Below are 24,437 nucleotides of genomic sequence, written 5' to 3'. Positions count from 1 at the left end.
GGGGAGCTCTGATATGAAAGGAAAGCAGCTTTTGCAGAGCTGCTCTATCACTTCTACTTGCTAATACTGTAGAGCGAGTTAAGAGTCTAAATATAGCGCCCCCACCCCTCCTGTTCCTCACTGGAGACAGTGGCAGTCCCAGAGCTGAGAGAGAGAGACCTCAGAGGACAGACACAGAGCTAGGAGGACTGCTGGGAGCAGCCTCCTCTAGAGACTCTGGCTGTGGCTGAAATGGTACCCATATTCCCTCAGGCAAATCGCTCAAGATTGACTTCGAAATTGGACATCTGTCCATGTCCTGAGGATGTCAGGAAATGTCTTCAAAACTCGCTTTTGGTTTTAACCCTATCCCAATCCTTAACCCGTAACTTAATAATTCGTAATGAATGCCTAAACTTAATGTTTTAACCCTATCCCAACCCTTATTTTCTTAAATTAGTTTTGTCTCCAAAGCCCCATACACTACCCACCACTGTGACCTGTACGCTCTTGTTGGCTGGTCCTCACTACATGTTCGTCGTCAAACCCACTGGCTCCAGGCCATCTATAAATCACTGCTAGGCAAATCCCCGCCTTATCTTAGCTCATTGGTCACCATAGCAGCACCCACCCGTAGTCTGCGCTCCAGCAGGTATATCTCACTGGTCATTCCCAAAGCCAACACCTCCTTTGGCCGCCATTCCTTCCAGTTCTCTGCTGCCAATGACTGGAACGAATTGCAAAAATCTCTGAAGCTGGAGACTCTTATCCCCCTCACTAACTTTAAGCATCAGTTGTCAGAGCACCTTACCGATCACTGCACATGTACACAGCCCATCTGAAATTAGCCCACCCAACTACCTCATCCCTATATTGTTATTTATTTTGCTCTTTTGCACCCCAGTATCTCTATTTGCACATAATCTCTTGCACATCTAGCATTCCAGTGTTAATACTAATTGTAATTATTTTGCACTATAGCCTATTTATTGCCTTACCTCCATAACTTGCTACATTTGCACACACTGTATATATATTTTCTGTTGTATTTTATGACCTTATGTTTTTTTTACCCCATATGTAACTCTGTGTTGTTGTTTTTATCGCACTGCTTTGCTTTATCTTGGCCAGGTCGCAGTTGTAAATGAGAACTTGTTCTCAACTGGCTTACCTGGTTAAATAAAGGTGAAATAAAAAATATATATAAAAAAAATTTGGATAAATTTGGATAAAATATATATAAAAAAACATTTGGAGAAACGTGGATAAAAGTCGGAATCTGAAGTCAAATTGGTAAAACTGTGAGATCTTATTGATTTCCTATAAAGTGCACTACTTTTGACCAGGGCTCATAGGCAGTATGTCATCTGACATGAGTGGTCATGAATGGACATGACACCTAATAACCAGACTTGTGTAATATTTATGATACTGCTATGCCATCAAACTAATACTATTCACCTGCTCATAGACATAGGAAAAACTGCAGATGTTTGCCTACAGCAGTGGCATTTGGTGATCATGAGCCGTGATTCTGCTATGATTGCCTCTGCTATTGTTATCATCTGCTGTCGTCCATCACTTTGTTTTATGCACAGCATGATAACTTCCGCCGAGAGGATCTGTGCTAAGTAAACTTGGTTTGATTTATGTGTGTGTGGGTAGGCAGTGATACAACACTGGGAACAGCTGACAGAAATAGGTTTCTCTGTGTGTGTGTGTGTGTGTGTGTGTGTGTGTGTGTGTGTGTGTGTGTGTGTGTGTGTGTGTGAAGACTGTGTGTGTGCATGTGTGTATGCGCGCGTGTGTGTGTGTGTGCGTGTGCATGCGTCCGTGCCTGTGCACATTGGGAGAATGTCTCCAGAGAGAGTGATAGTTAAAAGAGAGGAGCTAATGTAAAGATACTTTTCACACTTCTTCACCAAATAAAGAAGAGAGACAGTCTAGTCCAAAAAGAAACAGTCTAGAGGTAAAGAAAAGTGTGTTTTCCTCATGGAAGACACTGCTTCTGCTGTGTTATACAAGAAAATGCCATACACCACAACCTCTCTGTACCTAGTACTGAGGGGTATGCTACAACGCAGGATCAATGAGTTAGCCAGCTAACTTTGATAAGCAACCAGAAATAACTACTGATTTCATTAAAAAAGCTAAACTTAGATATGTCTATATTCGTTTGTTAAATCAATTAGACCATGCCCATTTCAAGCTTATCTTTCTACAAAATAAGTTAGCTCGCTAACTCCATAATCCTGCTTTGTAGAATACAACTCTGATCTACTTCTGCCGTCACATTCACCTGCAAGAAAACAACAAGAAAACAACAACAACCATGAACCCTAACACATTCTTTACGGCTCTCCTGCTCAGTCTCTCCCGACTGCATGGGAATCAGGTGGACAGGAGTCTGCAGTGTGGAGCCGTCTGCTCCCACTCCCAGTGTATTTGTGTATAAACAGAGGTAGAGGTGAGAGGTGCCTCCTCATCACCCTCCACTGGCTGATTGTGTTGACCTGCAGTCACATGCTCACTGGAGAATGTGATTGGCTAATTGCCATGAAACCCAGTAGAAAGGCTTCAAACGGCAGGATTACCTAACAAGCCTGTTAAATATTTAGAGGCTCTCTCTCAGACACACGCACGCACAAACACGCACATCTCCTTGTCGCACTAATTAAAAGTGCTGAAGCAGTTTCCGCCCCCATTGTTGCACCATAACCACGATCTCTCTGTGAAAACAACCAAAGGAAAAAAACTGCTCTGGATGGATTTAAAATTCTGGTCAGCGTTGGCGCTCGTCCAACAGTGTAAGATGAATAATTTAATCAGAGTTGCATTGTTAGCAGGACTGTGAATCAGAACTCAGTGACCGCAGGGAATTGTACCTGCAATGTACCATATTTTCTGGATCAGGTTGTACATTCATACCTCTGTTGTTGTATTGATGTGTTCGAAGAGGATTATTCCGGGATGGTTTTGCATGGGGGTGTCTGTGTGTGTGTGTGTGTGTGTGTGTGTGTGCATGTGCATTTGTGTGTGCGTGTGCGTGCGTGTGTGCGTGTGTTTGTATACATAAAAAAGCATGGATTGGCATCCCCTTATTTAGGAGTGCTGTGTTTGGCAGAATTTAGTTTTAGCGGGCTAGCGTAGATTTCCCATGTGGGTCTGAGAGCGGGCCATTAGGGCCAGGAGGACTAATTAGAGGAGCGGAGGAAAGTTTAAATTAAGCAACGGGCTGGCACAGATAAACACAGAGCAGACACAGAAACTAACGGCAGCGGAACTAGGATAGCCTCACACACACATTCAGACGCACACTCACTGACACACATACACACACACTGACACACATACACACACACTGACAAACATACACACCACGCATGCACACAAGAACACCAGACACACGCCTAGACCCAGAACCAGGACAGTCCAACACACACACACACACACACACACACACACACACACACACACAACCAGCTAATGAAGATCTGAAAATAAAACTGATTAACAACATGGTATTGTGCAGTACATCCATGTTTTGTGCATTGCTGTAGATCTGTGCATGTTATGTTATGGCAAGAGTTGTTCTGTACTGTATTGCTATGCTATTGATACTGGGCTACATACTACCCTCAGAGCAGTAACACCTGGGTCCGGCCAGGCTGCTGGAGCAGGTAGCCCCGTTCCTGCAGGGCTGAGACAGGCAGTGGTCCACCTGCAACTGGCAAAGATCACCCTCGAACCCTGGAGCACACAGGCGAAACACAGTGTCACATAGCATTAAACCTGAACACACGCAGGAGCCAAATAAAAACACACGCAACTCTAACGCACTGACATGCAAACCATCCAACTACCGCTATAACAAGCACGCACACGCACACAGAAAAGCGCATGCACGCACGCACGCATCACACACACACACACACACACTTGACACAGACCACCCTACGTCTCACACTTCCCCTCCAACCTTACTACCCATCCACATCAATCATGTAGTGCGGCCTCCACATTGCTCTGGATGAGCCTGTGAGAACCCACTGCCCTCAGTCTGTCAGGCAGGCAGACATACCACCACAGTCCTGTAATCACCCTTCTCTAATAAGATGTGGCTGGCCATCAACAACAGCCTCTGCTTCTATAACAAGGTAATTTACATCTCAGGTGAATCAGAGCTGCCCTCACTGGTCTGGGCCCCGAATATATCTAATTGACAAGTTGAAAGGGTGCATTCTTCTCTGCGTTCCCTATTTCATTTGGAGACACTTACACACACGCAGGCATGCACTCCACAGGAGGTTGGCAGCACCTTCATTGGGGAGAACGGGCTTGTAATGACTGGAGCGGAATAGGTGGAATGGTGTCAAATACATCAAACACATGGTTTCCATGGTTTCCAAGTGTTTGATGCCATTTCATTTGTACCGTTCTGGCCATTATTATGAGTCGTCCTCCTGTGATGCACGCACATACGCATGTACACACACACACACACACACACACACACACACACACACACACAGTAGTTACCTGGAGGGCAGATACAAGTGAAGTTGCGGCCCTCGTCCCCCTGCCTCAGGTCACTACAGATGGCGTAGTTCTGGCATGGCCTGAGATGGCAGGCATCAAACTCCTCACAGAAGATCCCAGAGTACCCATCCTCACACTCACAGAAGAAGGTGCTCTGGAGGTCAGAGGGGTCACAGGGTCACTGTCACATACTGACTCAAAACTGTCACATAGGTCTCAAAACTAGAGCCATGAGTTTCTCCCAACCACATGACCTGACCAGGACAAACTCATGGCCTTATATGTGACAAGTGATTAGAGATACCGAGTGGTTCATGTTATGAGAAGACAAACTGATGAAACTTAGTGGTCAGATAACATTGTGGAACATTCTGAGCATAATGCTCAACACCATCTATCACTGGGATGGTTCTGGTTACTGGGGCTACATGGGACTCTATTGAGATTTACAACCCTGGGATTCTCTATTGTTAGTCCTCTACACCCCACCGATGCCCTTTTCCTCCCAGCTCCCCATAGTGAGGTGTGCTAAATCACCCTCTAACAATGCACCTGTAGGGGGGAGGGAAAGAGTTAGCAGGCCCTCAGTCTAGCACACGTCTCCTCTCTCCCCTCTCCTCTCCCTCCCTTCCCTCCTCTCCCTTTCTTTTATTTTCTCCCACTCTTCACTTCTGTTCTCTCCATTTCCTCTCTCTACTCCTCTCTGCAGCAGTGATCAGTCTGCTAACAGTAATGCCCCTAGGGACCTAGGGAGAGTGGGAGCCCCAGGGAGTAGTAGGGATGCAGGACTTAAGAACTCTCCATCCCACAATACATGTATGCCTTTCTCTGTTCCCATGGCAATAAGGCCTGGTCTTTATTCTGTTTTGCTTATCTTTTTCTTCTCTCAGTCTCCTGTTGCCATGTTACCGCATAGTGTATCATCAAGACAATAGTGTCGCAATCTTACAATATTCTGCTTAATTACACCAATTACCTTCTAGTATATTGAGGGGAAACTGTTTTCTGAATATTGAAAGTGATATGTTAAGCCTTGAAATATTGTTCACAGGATCAAGCCCAAAGACAAGGGACTGATTCACCAACTCAAGGGCAGGTGACATCACATATCTGACCCCTGACCTCTTACCACAGAGGGCTGAGTGATGCACTTCCCCTTCCCAGAGCATTGTGGGTCGCTGAAGCGGCTGCCAGGCTCCACACAGCTGCTGGCCTTCACTGTCAGATTGAGACGCAGGGTGACCTCCGAGCCACTGGGGGCGTCCCCCACGCGCAACACACCTACAACGGGAGAGAGAAAAAAACAAGATCATTCAAAAAACAGGGGGGGGTCGACAAGGACTTAGGTACAGAGGCTAGGAATTGTGTTAAGATAAGGTGCAGAGAGAATTAATGGTCCTTTACAAAGAAGATTATGGTCAAACTAACAGAAGATTAACATCATCGTGTGTAACATTGACCAGAACACCTTATGTTTGACAAATGTTCTAGGAGGGGTTGCATATGGATCATTGCTTGGATAAGACACCTCTAGCTGCCACTGCAAAAGATAAATGTATTCCCCGGCGACCAACTATTAGAGAAATGTTGAAGAAAAGGCCATGTGAGCAAATATGAATCAAAACAGAAGCATCCGTTTAAAAATAGCCTCAAAGTGAAGATTAACAGCCATTATTAGGAACCTGCTCTGAGCCAATGAGGCGTGCGCACAGCCAGGATAAGTCATTGCCACAGCAAAGCCCTGCAGCCAATCAGGAGTCTGTAAAAGCTGGTCCCCTAACACCTCACCATTTTCTGGTTAGGTCAGCCCAATGACGTCTGTTCCTCACAACACAAGCTCACAAATGCACAGTCACTGCTCCTCTCTGATGCAGCACTCGCATGCACACACACACACACACGCTGCTTTTAGACAGGCAGCCCAATTCTGATCTTTTTTTTACTAATTGGTCTTTTGACCAATCACATCAGATCTTTTCACATCAGATCTTTTTCAGTGCTGAACTGATTGGTCAAAAGACCAATTAGTGAAAAAAAGATCCGATTTGGTCTGCCTGTCTAAACGCAGCATTAAACGTGCACACTGTAAAAAAAAAGATTTAATAGAATTGTGAGTTTGTGCAACAAAATTACTCCTATTGCAGCTGGTTGCCTTACAATTGTGCGTTGAATCATATATACTGTATGTATATTTCACAGTCTACTCTGTATGCCACCATCAGTATTTCATTCACACTATCTGTCTCATGTACGTTCGTGTGGGAACTGTGTACTGCATGTTTTTGCATGTGAGGCAGATTATGTGGGATGCACACAAGCACACACACACACACACACACACACAGCAGTCTTGCTCTCACGGACGTGACTCATTTATTATCCAGAGTCTTTGAGCGGTAAACAACCAAACACGATGACAGAAAAACAACTCTTTCTCTCTCTCTCTCTTTAATTCTCTCTCCTCTCTCCCATCTCTCACTCGCCCTCTCCCCCCTCTGTATCTCCCCTATCCCTCTCCTGTTTCCTCTCATCCCCCTCTCCCCTTCGCTCTCTTGGTCTTGCCCCCCACAAACACCATCTCCTCAGACAGAGCCGCAGGATCTCAGGCGGAGTGTCTCCAGCCAGCTCAAGGTCAGTGGACAGACAGGCTGAGACGTAACACAGCAGTGTTGGTATGGAAACCACGCACAGGGGTCAAGTAGACAATTCACTAAAGGGCAGGACACCAAATATGACGCCAAACCTGCTGGAATCTACCGAACCTTCAGACGTACGTTACTGTAACATTCCTTATTGAAAATAGAAAGACTTAGCGATAAAATATGCAGAAAGATAACAAAACTGAATTCCAGAGCCAAGTGTTTATGTGCGCCAGCCCCATTCAAATGAGACATTATCATACTGTTTATGGATTTTATGGATATTGTGTTCTTGATTGACCTTTCATGCAAATTACTGATCCAGACAACTCAGAACACTGCAGAGAATGTGAATGTTAATATTGAAAACATGATGGAATACCATTCTATCCTATCCCCCAATGGGCTTGTTTGATTAGGTGTGTATGTCTCTGACTTTGAGATACCTTTTACCAATAAACTACAAGTATCTTCTAAATATAAATATGTATAATATGCACTTTTATCACTATATGTGCTATGCAATGATCCATTCCCTTGGAGTTGAAGATCCATCTCTAACCCAAAATACAGAATGCACCAATGACAGGTTTGGAAGTATGGAAGTGATAGCGCCAAAGCATATATATGTTTACCACCAAATGGACAGACAGAATAGAGTAACCTATATTCCTCCATATGGTTTTCAACAGTTTTATTAAAGTGGGGGAAAACCTTCTGTTCCACACAGGAACAAATAGGATTACGTAAGTAAGTAAATTGAGATGGAGGAGGGGCCTTACTGAGGAAGTAGTTGTGTCTTATGCACTATATCATGAGATGTGCTACTGGATTCATTTCTTAGGAGATTGTAATCTCTAACCAAAAACATATGCACCAGTGATAGGTATACAAGTGCTTGCTACATGTGTCTAGGTTTCCCACAAGATGGACAGGAGGAGAGAAGAACATCTATTTATTTTTTGTGACCAACTTTTTATTTAGTTATGTATTTGTTTTTTATTTTTTTTATTTTTTTGGGGGGGGGGGGGTTGAGGTACAAAAACTATCAAAGAAATGCATACAAAGATAACCCCAACCCATCCCCCCTCTCACCCCAGTCTCCACCCGCCCGCATCCTCCCTCCACACCCGGAAACCATATTTCCCACTCCACCTAAAATTAAAAAAACACCTCCCCACCTCCCCGACTCCATTTTAATTTTTTTGTGCAATATTATTGTAGTTGTGGAAGTACTTCCTACTTACTGAGGTAGTAATTGTGTCCCAGGGGGAGGGAGTGGTCAGGGACCACCAGTCCATCAGAGGCCTGCTGGAACCACATGATGGTCCCCTCTACCAAGGAGGAATGCTGGAAGCCATCCTCTCCAACACGCCACAGGACGGGAGCTCCGCTCACATTCACCACAATCCTGAAGAGAGAGGGGAGAGGATTGGGGGATAGAGAGTGTGAGCGAGAAAGAGAGAGTACTTTCAGAAATTATTCATACCCCTTGATTTATTCCACATCTTGTTCTGTTACAGCCAGAATTCAAAATTGATAATTTTTTTAATTCTCACCCATCTACACACCCCATCATGACAAAGTCAAAACATGTTTTCTGAAATGTTTGCAAATTGATAAAAAAATTATATACAGAAATATCTAATTTACATACACTACCAGTCAAAAGTTTGGACACACCTACTCATTCAAGGATTTTCTTTATTTTATAGTGAAGACATCAAAACTATGAAATAACAGATATGGAATCATGTAGTAACCAAAAAAGTGTTAAACAAATCAAAATATATTTCATATTTGAGATTCTTCGAATAGCCACCCTTTGCCTTGATGACAGTTTTGCACACTCTTGGCATTCTCTCAACCAGCTTCACCTGGAATGCTTTTCCAACAGTCTTGAAGGAGTTCCCACATATGCTGAGCACTTGTTGGCTGCTTTTCCTTCACTCTGCCGTCCGACTCATCCCAAACCATCTCAATTGGTTTGATGTCGGGGGATAGAGAGAACAATTAATGGAGCCAAATGCAGACAAATCCTTGATGAGAACCTGCTTCAGAGTGCAAACAACCTTAGACTGGGGGGGGGGGGGGGGGGGGGGGGCGAAGATTTACGTTCCAACAGGACAATGACCCCAAGCACATAGCCAAAGCAATGCTGGAATGGCTTTAGCACAAGAATGTGAAAGTCCTTGAGTGGCCCAGCCAAAGCCCAGACTTGAATCCCATGGAAAATCTGTGGAAAAACGTAAAGATTGCTGTTCACCGCCGCTCCCCATCTAACTTAACAGAGATTGAGAAAATCTGCAAGGAAGAATGGGAGAAAATCCACAAATCCAGATGTGCAAAGCTGATACAAACATACCCAAAACGACTCAAAGCTGTAATCGCCGGCAAAGGTGCTTCTACAAAGTATCAACTCAGGGGTGTGAATACTTATACATTTGTTTTCACTTTGTCATTATGGGGTATTGTGTGTAGATGCGTGAGAACACAACAAAATGTGAAATAAGTCAGGGGTATGAATAGACACTGTATACGTTTTCTTAAGACACACAAAACCCCATGCTAGTAGGATAGGATGGTGGACCTGAGTAATGCCTGGTCCTGTCTGTCTCAGTGGGGGTACTATACTGCTCACTGTGGTGACTGTACAGATCTGAAGGCCAGGGAGTAGAGTTATGACTGCTGTGGTCAAGGGCCATTACTCATCTGACTTTGGGCCAATTACTGGAAGAGAGAGTCTCTCTGCACAGACAGACAGTGTCAGCAAAGCAGATGCGCTCCAACTCAACACAAGACCAGCTACACTCCCTGACTCTTCCCACTGGCTGAGTCACTCACAGATAAATAAATACACACACACATAAGTAACTAAGTAAGTAAGTACTGACCTTTCAAAAGCCTTCGATACCATTGAGCACAATAGTTTTTTGCATAAATTACAAACTTATGGCCTTCGAAATAGAGACCTCAACTGGTTTAGGAGCTCCAGTGGCTTGCGAAAGTATTCACCCCCCTTGGCATTTTTCATATTTTGTTGCCTTACAACCTGGAATTAAAATGGGTTTGTATCATTTGATTTACACAACATGCCTACCACTTTGAAGATGCAAAATATTTTTTGGGGTGAAACAAACAAGAAATAAGACAAAAAAACTGAAAACTTGAGTGTGCATAACTATTCACCCCCCCAAACTCAATACTTTGTAGAGCCACCTTTTGCAGCAATTACAGCTGCAAGTCTCTTGGGGTATGTCTCTATAAGCTTGGCACATCTAGCCACTGGGATTTTTGCCCATTCTTCATGGCAAAACTGCTCCAGCTCCTTCAAGTTGGATGGGTTCTGCTGGTGTATAGCAATCTTTAAGTCATACCACATATTCTCAATTGGATTGAGGTCTGGGCTTTGACTAGGCCATTCCAAGACATTTAAATGTTTCCCCTTAAACCACTCGAGTGTTGCTTTAGCAGTATGCTTAGGGTCATTCTCCTGCTGGAAGGTGAACCTCCGTCACAGTCTCAAATCTCTGGAAGACTGAAACAGGTTTCCTTCAAGAATTTCACTGTATTTAGCGCCATCCATCATTCCTTCAATTCTGACAAGTTCCCAGTCCCTGCAGATGAAAAACATCCCCAAAGCATGATGCTGCCACCACCATGCTTCACTGTGGGGATGGTGTTCTCGGGGTGATGAGAGGTGTTGGGTTTGCGCCAGACATAGCGTTTTCCTTGATGGCCAAAAAGCACAATTTTAGTCTCATCTGACCAGAGTACATTTACATTTACATTTACGTCATTTAGCAGACGCTCTTATCCAGAGCGACTTACAGTTAGTGAGTGCATACATTATTGTTATATATATATATATATAAAAAAAAAAAAATCATACCCCCCGTGGGAATCGAACCCACAACCCTGGCGTTGCAAACGCCATGCTCTACCAACTGAGCTACATCCCCTGCCGGCCATTCCCTCCCCATACCCTAGACGACGCTGGGCCAATTGTGCGCCGCCCCATGGGTCTCCCGGTCGCGGCCAGCTACGACAGAGCCTGGATTCAAACCAGGATCTCTAGTGGCACAGCTAGCACTGCAATGCAGTGCCTTAGACCACTGCGCCACTCGGGAGACGAACTACAGGAGTACCTTCTTCCATAGGTTTGGGGAATCTCCCACATGGCTTTTGGCAAACACCAAACGTGTTTGCTTATTTTTTTCTTTAAGCAATGGCTTTTTTCTGGCCACTCTTCCGTAAAGCCCAGCTCTGTGGAGTGTATGGCTTAAAGTGGTCCTATGGACAGATACTCCAATCTCCGCTGTGGAGATTGGAGACATGGTCTCCTCGTCTGACCATGTGTTCTCGCATACCCCGAGAGCATCTGGTCAGCGGGGTGGTGGCACAGGAATCCTCATATCTCCCGAGTTGACATTCTCTCTTTTTCCCCTGACCCATCTGTCTATCTCCTCATTTGAATTCCATGCTGTCACAGTCACTAGCCCATTCAAGCTTAACATCCTTATAATTTATCGCCCTCCAGGTTCCCTTGGAGAGTTCATCAATGAGCTTGACGCCTTGATAAGTTCCTTTCCTGAGGATGTTTCACCCCTCACAGTTCTGGGTGACTTTAACCTCCCTACGTCTACCTTTGACTCATTTCTCTCTGCCTCCTTCTTTCCATTCCTCTCCTCTTTTGACCTCACCCTCTCACCGTCCCCCCCTACTCACAAGGCAGGCAATACGCTTGACCTCATCTTTACTAGATGCTGTTCTTTTACTAATCTCACTGCAACTCCCCTCCATGTCTCCGACCACTACTTTGTATCCTTTTCTCTCTCGCTCTCCTCCAACACTACTCACTCTGCCTCTACTCAGATGGTAATGCGCCGTCGCAACCTTCGCACTCTCTCTCCCACTACTCTCTCCTCTTCCATCCTATCATCTCTTCCCTCTGCTCAATCCTTCTCCCTCCAATCTCCTGATTCTGCCTCCTCAACCCTCCTCTCCTCCCTTTCTGCATCCTTTGACTCTCTATGTCCCCTATCCTCCCGGCCGGCTCGGTCCTCCCCTCCTGCTCCGTGGCTTGACGACTCATTGCGAGCTCACAGAACAGGGCTCCGGGCAGGCGAGCGGAAATGGAGGAAAACTATACTCCCTGCGGACCTGCCATCTTTTCACTCCCTCCTCTCTACATTTTCTTCCTCTGTTTCTGCTGCTAAAGCCACTTTCAACCACTCTAAATTCCAAGCATCTGCCTCTAAACCTAGGAAGTTCTTTGCCACCTTCTCCTCCCTCCCTGCTGAATCCCCCCCCCCCCCTCCTCCCTCTCTGTGGATGACTCTGTGGATGACCATTTTAAAAAGAAGGTTGACGACATCCGATCCTCGTTTGTTAAGTCAAATGATACTGCTGGTCCTGCTCACACTGCCCTACCCTATGCTTTGACTTCTTTCTCCCCTCTCTCTCCAGATAAAATCTTGCGACTTGTGACGGCCGGCCGCCAAACAACCTGCCCGCTTGACCCTATCCCCTCCTCTCTTCTCCAGACCATTTCCGGAGACCTTCTCCCTTACCTCACCTCGCTCATCAACTCATCCTTGACCGCTGGCTATGTCCCTTCCGTCTTCAACCTACACTCGATCCCTCCGATGTCAACAACTACAGACCAGTATCCCTTCTTTTCTCTCCAAAACTCTTGAGCATGCCGTCTTTAGCCAACTCTCTTGCTATCTCTCCCAGAATGACCTTCTTGATCCAAACCAGTCAGGTTTCAAGACTGGTCATTCAACTGAGACTGCTCTTCTCTGTGTCATGGAGGCTCTCCGCACTACTAAAGCTAACTCTCTCTCCTCTGCTCTTGTCCTTCTAGACCTGTCTGCTGCCTTTGATACTGTGAACCATCAGATCCTCCTCTCCACCCTCTCCGAGTTGGGCATCTCTGGTGCGGCTCACTCCTGGATTGCGTCCTACCTGACAGGTCGCTCCTACCAAGTGGCATGGCGAGAATCTGTCTCCGCACCACGTGCTCTCACCCTGGTGTCCCCCAGGGCTCAGTTCTAGGCCATCTCCTATTCTTTCTATATACCAAGTCACTTGGCTCTGTCATATCCTCACATGGCCTCTCCTATCATTGCTACGCAGATGACACACAACTAATCTTCTCCTTTCCCCCTTCTGATAACCAGGTGGCGAATCGCATCTCTGCATGTCTGGCAGACATATCAGTGTGGATGACGGATCATCACCTCAAGCTGAACCTCGGCAAGACGGAGCTGCTCTTCCTCCCGGGGAAGGACTGCCCGCTCCATGATCTCGCCATCACGGTTGACAACTCTGTTGTGTCCTCCTCCCAGAGTGCAAAGAGCTTTGGCGTGACCCTGGACAACACCCTGTCGTTCTCCACTAACATCAAGGCGGTGACCCAATCCTGTAGGTTCATGCTCTACAACATTCGGAGAGTACGACCCTGCCTTACACAGGAAGCGGCACAGGTCCTAATCCAGGCACTTGTCATCTCCCGTCTGGATTACTGCAACTCGCTGTTGGCTGGGCTCCCTGCCTGTGCCATTAAACCCCTACAACTCATCCAGAATGCCGCAGCCCGTCTGGTGTTCAACCTTCCCAAGTTCTCTCACGTCACCCCGCTCCTCCGCACACTCCACTGACTTCCAGTTGAAGCTCGCATCTGCTACAAGACCATGGTGCTTGCCTACGGAGCTGTGAGGGGAACGGCACCTCCGTACCTTCAGGCTCTGATCAGTCCCTACATCCAAACGAGGGCATTGCGTTCATCCACCTCTGGCCTGCTGGCCCCCCTACCTCTGCGGAAGCACAGTTCCCGCTCAGCCCAGTCAAAACTGTTCGCTGCTCTGGCACCCCAATGGTGGAACAAGCTCCCTCACGACGCCAGGACAGCGGAGTCACTCACCACCTTCCGGAGTCACTTGAAACCCCACCTCTTTAAGGAATACCTGGGATAGGATAAAGTAATCCTTTTTTTAAAATAATATATATATTGTAAAGTGGTTATCCCACTGGCTATAAGGTGAATGCACCAATTTGTAAGTCGCTCTGGATAAGAGTGTCTGCTAAATGACGTAAATGTTAATGTAAATGTTATCTTTGTTGCCACTCTGATTAATGCCCTCCTTGCCTGGTCCATGAGTTTTGGTGGGAGGCCCTCGCTTGGCAGGTTTGTTGTGGTGCCATATTCTTTCAATTTTTTAATAATGGATTTAATGGTGCTCCGTGGGATGATCTGTACTTCTCCACAACTTTGTCCCTGACCTGTTTGGAGAGCTCCTTGGTCTTCATGGTGCCTCTTGCTTGGTGGTGCCCCTTGCTTAGTGGTGTTGCAGACTCTGGGGCCTTTCAGAACAGGTGTATATATACTGAGATCATGTGACAGATCATGAGACACTTAGATTGCACACAGGTGGACTTTATTTAACTAATTATGTGACTTCTGAAGGTAATTGGTTGCACCACATCTTATTTAGGGGCTTCATAGCAAAGGGGGTGAATACATATGCATGCACAGTTTCGGTGTTCATAGCTTTTTTAAATTTATGTTAATTACAATTTTGATTGTGTACATTTTATATTGTTTGCTGTTGACACCAACATTTTTCTGTCTGATAAAGATGGTCAGAAATTGATCGTTAAAATAAATATATAATAAAACAGATTTAGATGACTGGTTTAAAGCAAATAAGGTGTCTTTACATTAGGACTATCAAAGTTAACGCGTTAATAACGTGTTTTATGCGACATGTTTATCGCCGTACATTGTTTTTACGCCGTTAATCGCGTCTCCATTTCTTCACCGCACGGAAACTTTTAAGAGCACGTTTCCGTAACAGACCTTTTAACCACAGAACACAACATGGAACACAGCTACAGTCAATGCTTTTGCATTAAAATAGATGAAGACAGTGTGCCTCTAGCCAAAATCAAGTAAAAGTTATGCCCAATATTACCAGAGCTATATATTTTTTTTCTGCCACGGATTCGTGTGCATACTGTATTTGTGTGTGTGTGTCTGTGTGTGTGCTGTGCGCAAGTGTTAAACTTCAAGAACATTGATAAGAGGGAGTAGGCCTACTTAAACATTGGGAGCATTAATAGCTGTATGTTACGGTGACTTTTGTGTTGTTTATAGTGCCATTAAAAACATTCTGATACAGATTATGTTGTGTTTCTTTCCCTTACAATCAAAGTATGCCTGTAACTCAATGCTTTTTAAATAGAAACATATTTATTTAGGGCAACATATGAGCAAATCGCCATTAACTCGATTCATTATTTTAATCATTTGACAACCCTACTTTAAATATACAAAAAGTTCTTACATGTTCTTTATTCTACATTTTCCATTAGGAAATCGATTATCCCGCATTCAATCCACTAAATTCTTGGGGGTCCTCACTGAAAACAACAAAAACTTGAAAAATCACATTTCATTTGTTTCCAATTAAATTGATGGGGCTGCAGCTGAGAGGGTCAACATTTTCCAGTTCCTCGGCGCACACATCACAGAGGACCTGACATGGACCAATCACACCGACACCGTGGTGAAGAAGGCGCAACAGTGCCTCTCCAACCTCAAGTGGCTGAAGAAATATGGCATGGGCCCTCAGATCCTGAAGAAGTTCTACAGCTGCAAGACCTCTCTGCCCTCCAGGACATTTACACCAGGCGGTGTCTGAGGAAGGCCTGGAAGATCGCCAAGGACTCCAGTTACCCGAGCCATGGACTGTTCACTCTGTTACCATCTGGCAAGCAGTTTCGAAGCATCGGTTCTCGATCCAACAGGTTCCGAGACAGCTTCTACCATCAGGCCATCAGACTGCTGAACAGCTAACCCTAGCTGTCTACCTGCTCAGACCTGACTACTTGTTATTCTCTCTCTCTCTCTCTCTCTCTCTCTCTCTCTCTCTCTCTCTCTCTCTCTCTCTCTCTCTCTCTCTCTCTCTCTCTCTGTACCCATCTTCCATTTAGCCTCTTTCTCATTAGCATTCCTAAATTGATGTCACTTTCAGTTTGTGTGTGTGTGTGTGTGTGTGTGTGTGTGTGTCTGCGTGTGCATGTGAACACAACACAAAAACGATATTTGCCTGCAGCCAAGAGCGGACACTGTTGTGCTGATAAAGACCTCTTATGTCTCCACTCTCCCGTCATTCATAAAGACACACTATAAATGGACATCTACCACTAAAGGACATTTATGATGCTTGCTTAAATCAGAACACATTGCATTCAGGCACTAAACTTGGGCAACACAATGGGGGTTATTTGCTACCATCGGGGTTGCTGACTGAATAATGAAAGACTGCAAGTTCTATGTAAATGACACAGGACGATAATCATAAGACAATGATCTCAAGGGAAGACAGATGTAGTGTAGTCTCCAGTGTGGTTTTATGCAGAACTATAGTTCACTTGGGAGAGAGGGAGAAGTTAGGATAAACAGGGGAGGGAGGAAGAGAGGGAAAGGGGGATTTGGAGCACACAGGGGAGAGCGGGAGAGCACTACGCAAACACACACACAGGAAGGTACCAGTAGTCTTACTTGATGGCAGTCTCCTCGGGCACCTCTAGAGAGAGAGTCAGAGTTCCAGAGGTCAGCTCACACAGCTCAGGACTCACACAGTGCAGTCCCTCCGTCACCTGCAATAGCAGAAACACACACACACAAACATACACATGCATGGACACACATACACACTCACAGAAACATACAAACACACACACAGTACCAGTCAAAAGGTTGGACACACATTTACATTTTAGTCATTTAGCAGACACTCTTATCCAGAGCGACTTACATGAGCAATTAGGGTTAAGTGCCTTGCTTAAGGGCACATCGACAGATTTTTCACCTAGTCAGCTTGGGGATTAGAACCAGCGACCTTTCGGTTACTGGCACAACGCTCTTACCCACTAAGCTACCTGCCACCCTACACACCTACTCATTCCAGGGTTTTTCTTTATTTTTTTACCATTTTCTACATTTTTTGAATAACAGTGAAGACATAAAAACTATGTAATAACACATATGGAATCATGTAGCAACCAAAAAATTGTTAAACAAATCAAAATATATAAGTAGCCACCCTTTGCCTTGATGACAGCTTTGTACACTCTTGGCATTCTCTCAACCAGCTTCATGAGGTGGTCACCCAGAATGCATTTCAATTAACAGGTGTGCCTTCTTAAAAGTTATTTTGTGGAATTGTTCCCCTTCTTAATGCGTTTGAGCCAATCAGTTGTGTTGTGACAAGGTAGGGGTGGTGTACAGAAGATAGCCCTATTTGGTAAAAGACCAAGTCCATATTATGGCAAGAACTGCTCAAATAAGCAAAGAGAAATTACAGTCCATCATTACTTTAAGACATGAAGGTCAGTCAATACGGAAAATGTAAAGAACTTTGAATGTTTCTTCAAGTGCAGTTGCAAAAACCATCAAGCGCTATGATAAAACTGGCTCTCATGAGGACCACCACAGGAAAGGAAGACCCAGAGTTACCTCTGCTGCAGAGGATAAGTTCATTAGAGTTACCAGCCTCAGAAATTGCAGCCCAAATAAATGCTTCACAGAGTTCAAGTATCAGACACATCTCAACATCAACTATTCGGAGGAGACTGCGTGATTCAGGCCTTCATGTGCGAATTGCTGCAAAGAAACCACTACTAAAGGACACCAATAATAAGAAGAGACTTGCTTGGGCCAAGAAACACGAGCAATGGACATTAGACCGGTGGAAATGTGTCCTTTGGTCTGATGAGTCCAAATTTGAGATTTCTGGTTCCAACAGCCGTGTCTTTGTGAGACGCAGAGTAGGTGAACGGATGATCTCCGCATGTGTGGTTCCCACCGTGAAGCATGGAGGAGGAGGTGTGATGGTGTGGGGGTGCTTTGCTGGTGACACTGTCTGTGATTTATTTAGAATTCAAGGCACACTTAACCAGCATGGCTACCACAGCATTCTGCAGCGATATGCCATCCCATCTGGTTGGCACTTAGTGGGACTATCATTTGTTTTTCAACAGGACAATGACCCAAAACACACCTCCAGGCTGTGTAAGGGCTATTTGACCAAGGAGAGTGATGGAGTGCTGCATCAGATGACCTGGCATCCACAATCACCTGACCTCAACCCAATTGAGATGGTTTGGGATGAGTTGGAGCACAGAGTGAAGGAAAAGCAGTGCTCAGCATATGTGGGAACTCCTTCAAGACTGTTGGAAAAGTATTCCTCATGAAGCTGGTTGAGAGAATGCCAAGAGTGTGCAAAGCTGTCATCAAGGCAAGGGGTTGCTACTTTGAAGAATCTAAAATCTAAAATATATTTTTGATTTGTTTAACACTTTTTTGGTTACTACATGATTCCATATGTGTTATTTCATAGTTTTGTTGTCTTCACTATTATTCTACAATGTAGAAAATAGTAAAAATTAAGAAAAACCCTTGAATGGGTAGGTGTGTCCAAACATTTGACTGGTACTGTACATGGAAATACACAAAAATACACACGAGGCAGCAAGAGGATAAATGTCATTATTTTATAAGACAAATAAAGAAGTTATGTGAACTCTGAACCTAGCTAGCTGGTCAGCTGGTCTGTTGTGACGAATATAGTACAGGTAGCATTCATCTCTGACCTGTTGTTTCTCCCACTGCACCACCAAGAGTCTCTGTCCAGCCTTAGGCTGCCACGGCTGCAGCGTGGGAGGGGCCTGCGTTGTGGTGGACACCGTGGTTGTCTGGGAGGGCTGAGTGGCGGTTGTGGGCGTGGCGGGTGTGGCCTGTTCGGGGGCAGGGGGTGTGGCAGGGTCCCAATTGGAGACAGGCAGCAGGTCCAAGGGGTCCAAGGTGGCTTGCTCACACTTCTCCCCCTCGTACCCCTCGCTGCACTCGCAGGTGTACACATCGCCCTCGCCACTGCGGCTACAGTTGCCATGGAAACAGGGGCTGCTGCCACAGGGGTCTGTGAAAAACTGACAACACAAAGAGGAGAGGGAAAATGACTGTAGATAATAATATGCCATTTGGCAGATGCTTTTAACCAAAGCGACTTACAGTCATGCGTGCATCAATTTCTTTTTTGTGTATGGGTGGTCCCGGGGATCGAACCCACTACCCTGGCGTTACAAGCGCCGTGCTCTACCAGCTGAGCTACAGTTGACATGTGAAACAAAACGACAATTTCAGACTCAATATTCGTTGTATATAAACCACTGTATATTATGGATGCATCTCAAATTACAACTTTTCCTCCATAGTGCACTCCTTTTAACCAGAGCTCTTTACTCTCCACTAATCACACCCTTTACAACCACTACTTCTGTTAATAAGTAGTACACTACATAGGGAATAGGGTGTCATTCCAGACATAGCCTCTATCCTCACTATTCTCTAATGGCCATCACCATTTGCTCAGAGGATTCTCCCTTTGTCCATTATTAATGCCTGGATCTTTATTACAACTTTTCCTGCTTAGGCTGCAAAACCAACAGTAGCAGAAAGTGCAATGTTATACGGCCATTTTATATATCAAGTCTAAACACTGGATAGTGCTCGAGGTGCTGAACTACCAGCCTAAACTCTCAAATCTCCTTTTCATCCCTCCTATCATGTCTCATCTCTCTTCTTTCATGTTATTTTCCCTCTTGTCTTCTTTGCTTTTCACTCTCTCTCTCCTTGCTAAAGCCTGTTGCCAATATGTCCACTCGCCACATTCTAGCTATATTGTTATTGTATGTAAAGGCCAAAACAAAAGATACATTAATGCACAGTTACAAACAAATACTCAATCACGACCAAAGTGTCACGCCCTGGCTCTGGGGACTCGTTAATGTTGAGCCAGGGTGTTAGTTTCTATGTTTAGTTTTCTAGGTTTCTGTTCTAGATCGTTGTTTTCTATGTTGGCCAGGGTGGTTCCCAATCAGAGGCAGCTGGTTCTCGTTGTCTCTGATTGGGAACCATACTTAGGCAGCCTGTTTGGCACAGTTTATTGTGGGATCTTGTTCTGTATAGGTTTGTGTTGGTGAACCTGTAGACTTCACGTATCGTTTGTTGTTTTGTTATTTGTATTAAAGTACTCATTAAAAGATGTACGCATATCACGCTGCGCCTTGGTCCGCTTCTTACGACGATCGTGACAGAAGATCCCACCAAAATAGGACCAAGCAGCGTGTGCAGGAGCAAATGCCGGGTATGGAACAGGAGGTTACTCTGGTAGATGTCCTCCTCGGTTGGGGGAGAATCACAGAGGAGGAGGCCGTCCGCTACCGGAGGGCGATGAGGGAGGATGCCCAGGCAGGAGAGGAGAAGCGGCGCCAACCGGGTCGTCGTCGGACAGGCGAGAGGCAAACCCAATAATTGTTTTTGGGGGGGCACACGGCATGGACGACGGGGATGCTGGAGGCAGCTACAGGACGTATCGGCGGATTAGGAGAGGAGGCCACCAGGTTTGGGGGGCTGGAAGGGAGGTTGGCGGAGCCTAGAGGTAGAGCAGAGCCAACTCCCCGTACTCAGGCTAGGCAGCGTGAGACTGGGCAGGTTCCGAGTTATGCGGAGCTGCGTACTGTGCCGCGAGTGGTCCGGCACAGTCCTGTACGTCCTGTGCTAGCACCACGCACGTGTCGTGCTAAGGTGGGCATGCAGCCAGGACAGAGTGTGCCGGCTCAACGCTCGTGGCCTCCAGTACCCCTCCTCGGTCCCGGATATCCTGCGCCAGTGCCACGTGCTGTAGTGCCAGTACGAGTGCACAGCCCTGTACGTCCTGTGCTGATGCCTCACACAGAGTGTGTAGAAATAGGCATTCAGCCAGGACGGGTTGTGTCAGCTCTTCGCTCCAGACCTCCAGTCCGTCTCCACAGCCCGGTCCGGCCCGTTCCTGCTCCACGCACCAAGCCAGTAGTGCGCGTCATCAGCCCGGTCCGACCTGTTCCTGCTCCCCTCACCAAGCCAATGGTGTGCGTCGCCAGCCCGGTCCGGCCTGTTCCTGCTCCCTGCACCAAGCCAGTGGTGCGCGTCGCCAGCCCGGTCCGGCCTGTTCCTGCTCCCCGCACCAAGCCAGTGGTGCGCGGCGCCAGCCCGGTCTGTTCCTGCTCCCCGCACCAAGCCAGTGGTGCGCGTCGCCAGCCCGGTCCGGCCTGTTCCTGCTCCCCGCACCAATTCAGTGGTGCGCGTCGCCAGCCTGGTCCGGCCTGTTCCTGCTCCCCGCACCAAGCCTGTGGTGTGCGTCGCCAGCCCGGCCCGGCCCGTTCCTGCTCCCCGCACCAAGCCAATGGTGCGTGTCGCCAGCCCGGTCCGGCCTGTTCCTGCTCCCCGCACCAAGCCAGTGGTGCGCGTCGCCAGCCCGGTCCGGCCTGTACCTGCTCCCCGCACCAAGCCTGTGGTGCGCGTCGCCAGCCCGGCCCGTTCCTGCTCCCCGCACCAAGCCAGTAGTGCGCGTCGTCAGCCCGGTCCGGCCCGTTCCTGCTCCCCGCACCAAGCCAATGGTGCGCGTCATCAGCCCGGTCCGGCCCGTTCCTGCTCCCCGCACCAAGCCAATGGTGCGCGTCGCCAGCCCGGTCCGGCCTGTTCCTTCTCCCCGCACCAAGCCAGTGGTGCGCGTCGCCAGCCCGGTCCGGCCCGTTCCTGCTCCACGCACCAAGCCAGTGGTGCGCGTCGCCAGCCCGGTCCGGCCTGTTCCTGCTCCCCGCACCAAGCCTGTGGTGTGCGTCGTCAGCCCGGTCCGGCCCGTTCCTGCTCCCCGTACCAAGCCAGTGGTGCGCGTCGTCAGTCCGGCACGGTCCGTGCCTGTTCCACCTGTGCCTGGTCCGGCACCGGTCAGCTGCTCCACGCCGGAGCCAGAGCAATCCGTGTTCAGTCCAGCTCCGGTCAGCAGGACCAGACCACGAGGGCGAGAGAGAGAGTGGTGGTCGCGCCCGGAGCCGGATCCGCCTCCGAGGCGGAATGCCCACCCGGCCCCTCCCCTGTGGTGTTTGGTTGGCGCGGTCGCAGTCCGCACCTTTGGGGGGGGGGGGTTACTGTCACGCCCTGGCTCTGGGGACTCTTTATGTTGAGCCAGGGTGTTAGTTTCTATGTTTAGTTTTCTAGGTTTCTGTTCTAGATCGTTGTTTTCTATGTTGGCCAGGGTGGTTCCCAATCAGAGGCAGCTGATTCTCGTTGTCTCTGATTGGGAACCATACTTAGGCAGCCTGTTTGGCACAGTTTATTGTGGGATCTTGTTCTGTATAGGTTTGTGTTGGTGAACCTGTAGACTTCACGTATCGTTTGTTGTTTTGTTATTTGTATTAAAGTACTCATTAAAAGATGTACGCATATCACGCTGCGCCTTGGTCCGCCTCTTACGACGATCGTGACACAAAGGCTTCCCGGTTATGTCAATAATTCATCAGAAATGTTCTACGAACAAACCTAGGGTTTGATATGCGCAACCAGAGCCTCAAGGTTCTTCAATCTCACGCACACATGACTTTAATGGACCCTGACAGTCTCTTTCATGCTGCTTTCTCCCATTAATAATTCACCATATTTGGAGAGAGAGAAAAAAAGCTCTGACAAAAGCGTTTGAAGGTGAGAGAAGGTAAAGCTAAATATGTCATGTTGACTCCAGTCCAGGACACGTTGGTGATATTCATTAGGCACTTAACGGAAAACGGACTGAAACAAGGAGAGAAACCTGAATACGACCCATGCCTTTGTTTAGTGTGACACACGGTTCTTACATGAGTCAATAATCTGCTTCCCACCACAGAATCCCAGAACCATGCTGATGATACTCATATAGAATCCCCAAGTTTGTGTGTGTGTGTGTGTGTGTTTGTGCGCGTGCATGTGTGTGTGAGATTGTGTGTTAGAGCGTCATTAACAGCCCTGCTGTCCCTATGACTGACTCACAGCTCATTAGCACTAAACTCTCTCAAGTGTTTTCTCATGAGGCTCTTTCAGACACACTTAGAGCACTACAGAGGAGGAGCACAGAGGCTCAACAGCCCACTCCACAACCCCTCAGAGAGACTGCTGACCTGATCACGCAGCTGTAGCACGGCCCACAGACCCAGCCACTGCAACCAAGACACACTAGGAAAACTGTCTCTCTGTCGGTAAGCACCACACTCCCTCTAGATACAGTATATAGGCTGACATCACTAAAGGCACCACACACACACAACACAGTATCAACATAGCATAGAAACCTGTCACAAAAACTGTCGCCTACGTAACTGACATCATATAGCAAACACCCAATATACTAGAATCAGTTTCTCTGGGTGTATGAATGATAAAGCTGTTGGTGCAATTGGCTCGCCTACTTCTCTTGATAGGCAACCACTGCCTATAAGCACAGGGACAGGGATAACAGTGTGAATTAGCACTTCTAATAGCTCACAGAGGCACAGAACAATAACAACCAACATACGCAACAAGCACTGTAACTATATTCCCACATAGGCCATGAACAAAAAAGATCTAAAGATATTTTAGAGAAAAAATGTATTACTTCACAAGTAGGAATTATCAACTTTCTAATTGTCCTGAAACAAATAAGGATCAATACTATTGAAAGAAGATCGTATTCCATTAAGCAACTGGCATCATCAATTTGAGGTGATGGAGGAAGTGGGATGAGCTGCTGGCCATTCTCCAGCCCCTCACACACATACTCACACCATTGTATATAGATTTTCTATTATGTTATTGACTGTACGTTTTGTTTATTCCATATGTAACTCTGTGTTGTTGTTGTTTTTATCGCACTGCTTTGCTTTATCTTGGCCAGGTCGCAGTTGTAAATGAGAACTTGTTCTCAACTGGCTTATCTGGTTAAATAAAGGTGAAATAAAATAATAAAACAATAATAATGGAATTGCTCAGGAGTAGATGCGACAGAGCTGAACTACCACGGCAAAATGAACAAGCTCAATATCAACTCTCACCGCAGGCTGAGAATTTCTTCATTCAGTAAAACATACTGAATTATAGATGCCAAAGTGATAAATGAAAGTGAATGTGTGTAGGGTATAACGGTAATAAAGTTTTAATGTACAATATATGGAGTCAGCATTGGTCAAACTTGATAATCCTGGAGGAACTCTCAGATAGTCCTGGTGCTACAGCACCTGGCCAAGCGTATTCAGGTCTGGGACTAGCACCACTGGGCCACCTCATTGGACAGAGGTGTAACAGTGGGCCTGCCTGGAGTATGGCCAGTGGGATCAGCAGGCCTGTAAAGGTTGGTAATTGGGCCTGCCCATTTATCCAGT

General features: G+C 46.6%; 1 protein-coding gene across 1 annotated transcript in view; it reads right to left on the bottom strand.

Moving 5' to 3' along the window:
* The window catches only part of LOC311105423 (delta and Notch-like epidermal growth factor-related receptor), a 60,678-nt gene that overhangs the window by 12,488 nt on the left and 23,753 nt on the right, over positions 1–24,437 (bottom strand). The window contains exons 2-7 of the mRNA XM_084147574.1: positions 18,822–19,157; positions 16,729–16,826; positions 8,405–8,568; positions 5,648–5,799; positions 4,519–4,672; positions 3,616–3,729 (exon numbers count right to left, since the gene is read on the bottom strand). Coding sequence (XP_084003700.1) covers positions 3,616–3,729; positions 4,519–4,672; positions 5,648–5,799; positions 8,405–8,568; positions 16,729–16,826; positions 18,822–19,157 — 1,018 coding nt within the window. The remainder of the gene's footprint in view (positions 1–3,615; positions 3,730–4,518; positions 4,673–5,647; positions 5,800–8,404; positions 8,569–16,728; positions 16,827–18,821; positions 19,158–24,437) is intronic.

This window comes from Coregonus lavaretus, assembly GCF_964263955.1.
Source record: "Coregonus lavaretus genome assembly, chromosome: 30".
Classification (NCBI taxonomy): Eukaryota; Metazoa; Chordata; class Actinopteri; order Salmoniformes; family Salmonidae; genus Coregonus; species Coregonus lavaretus.
Note: the sequence above shows the minus strand (reverse complement) of the source record. Positions and strands in the feature narration are given on the sequence as shown.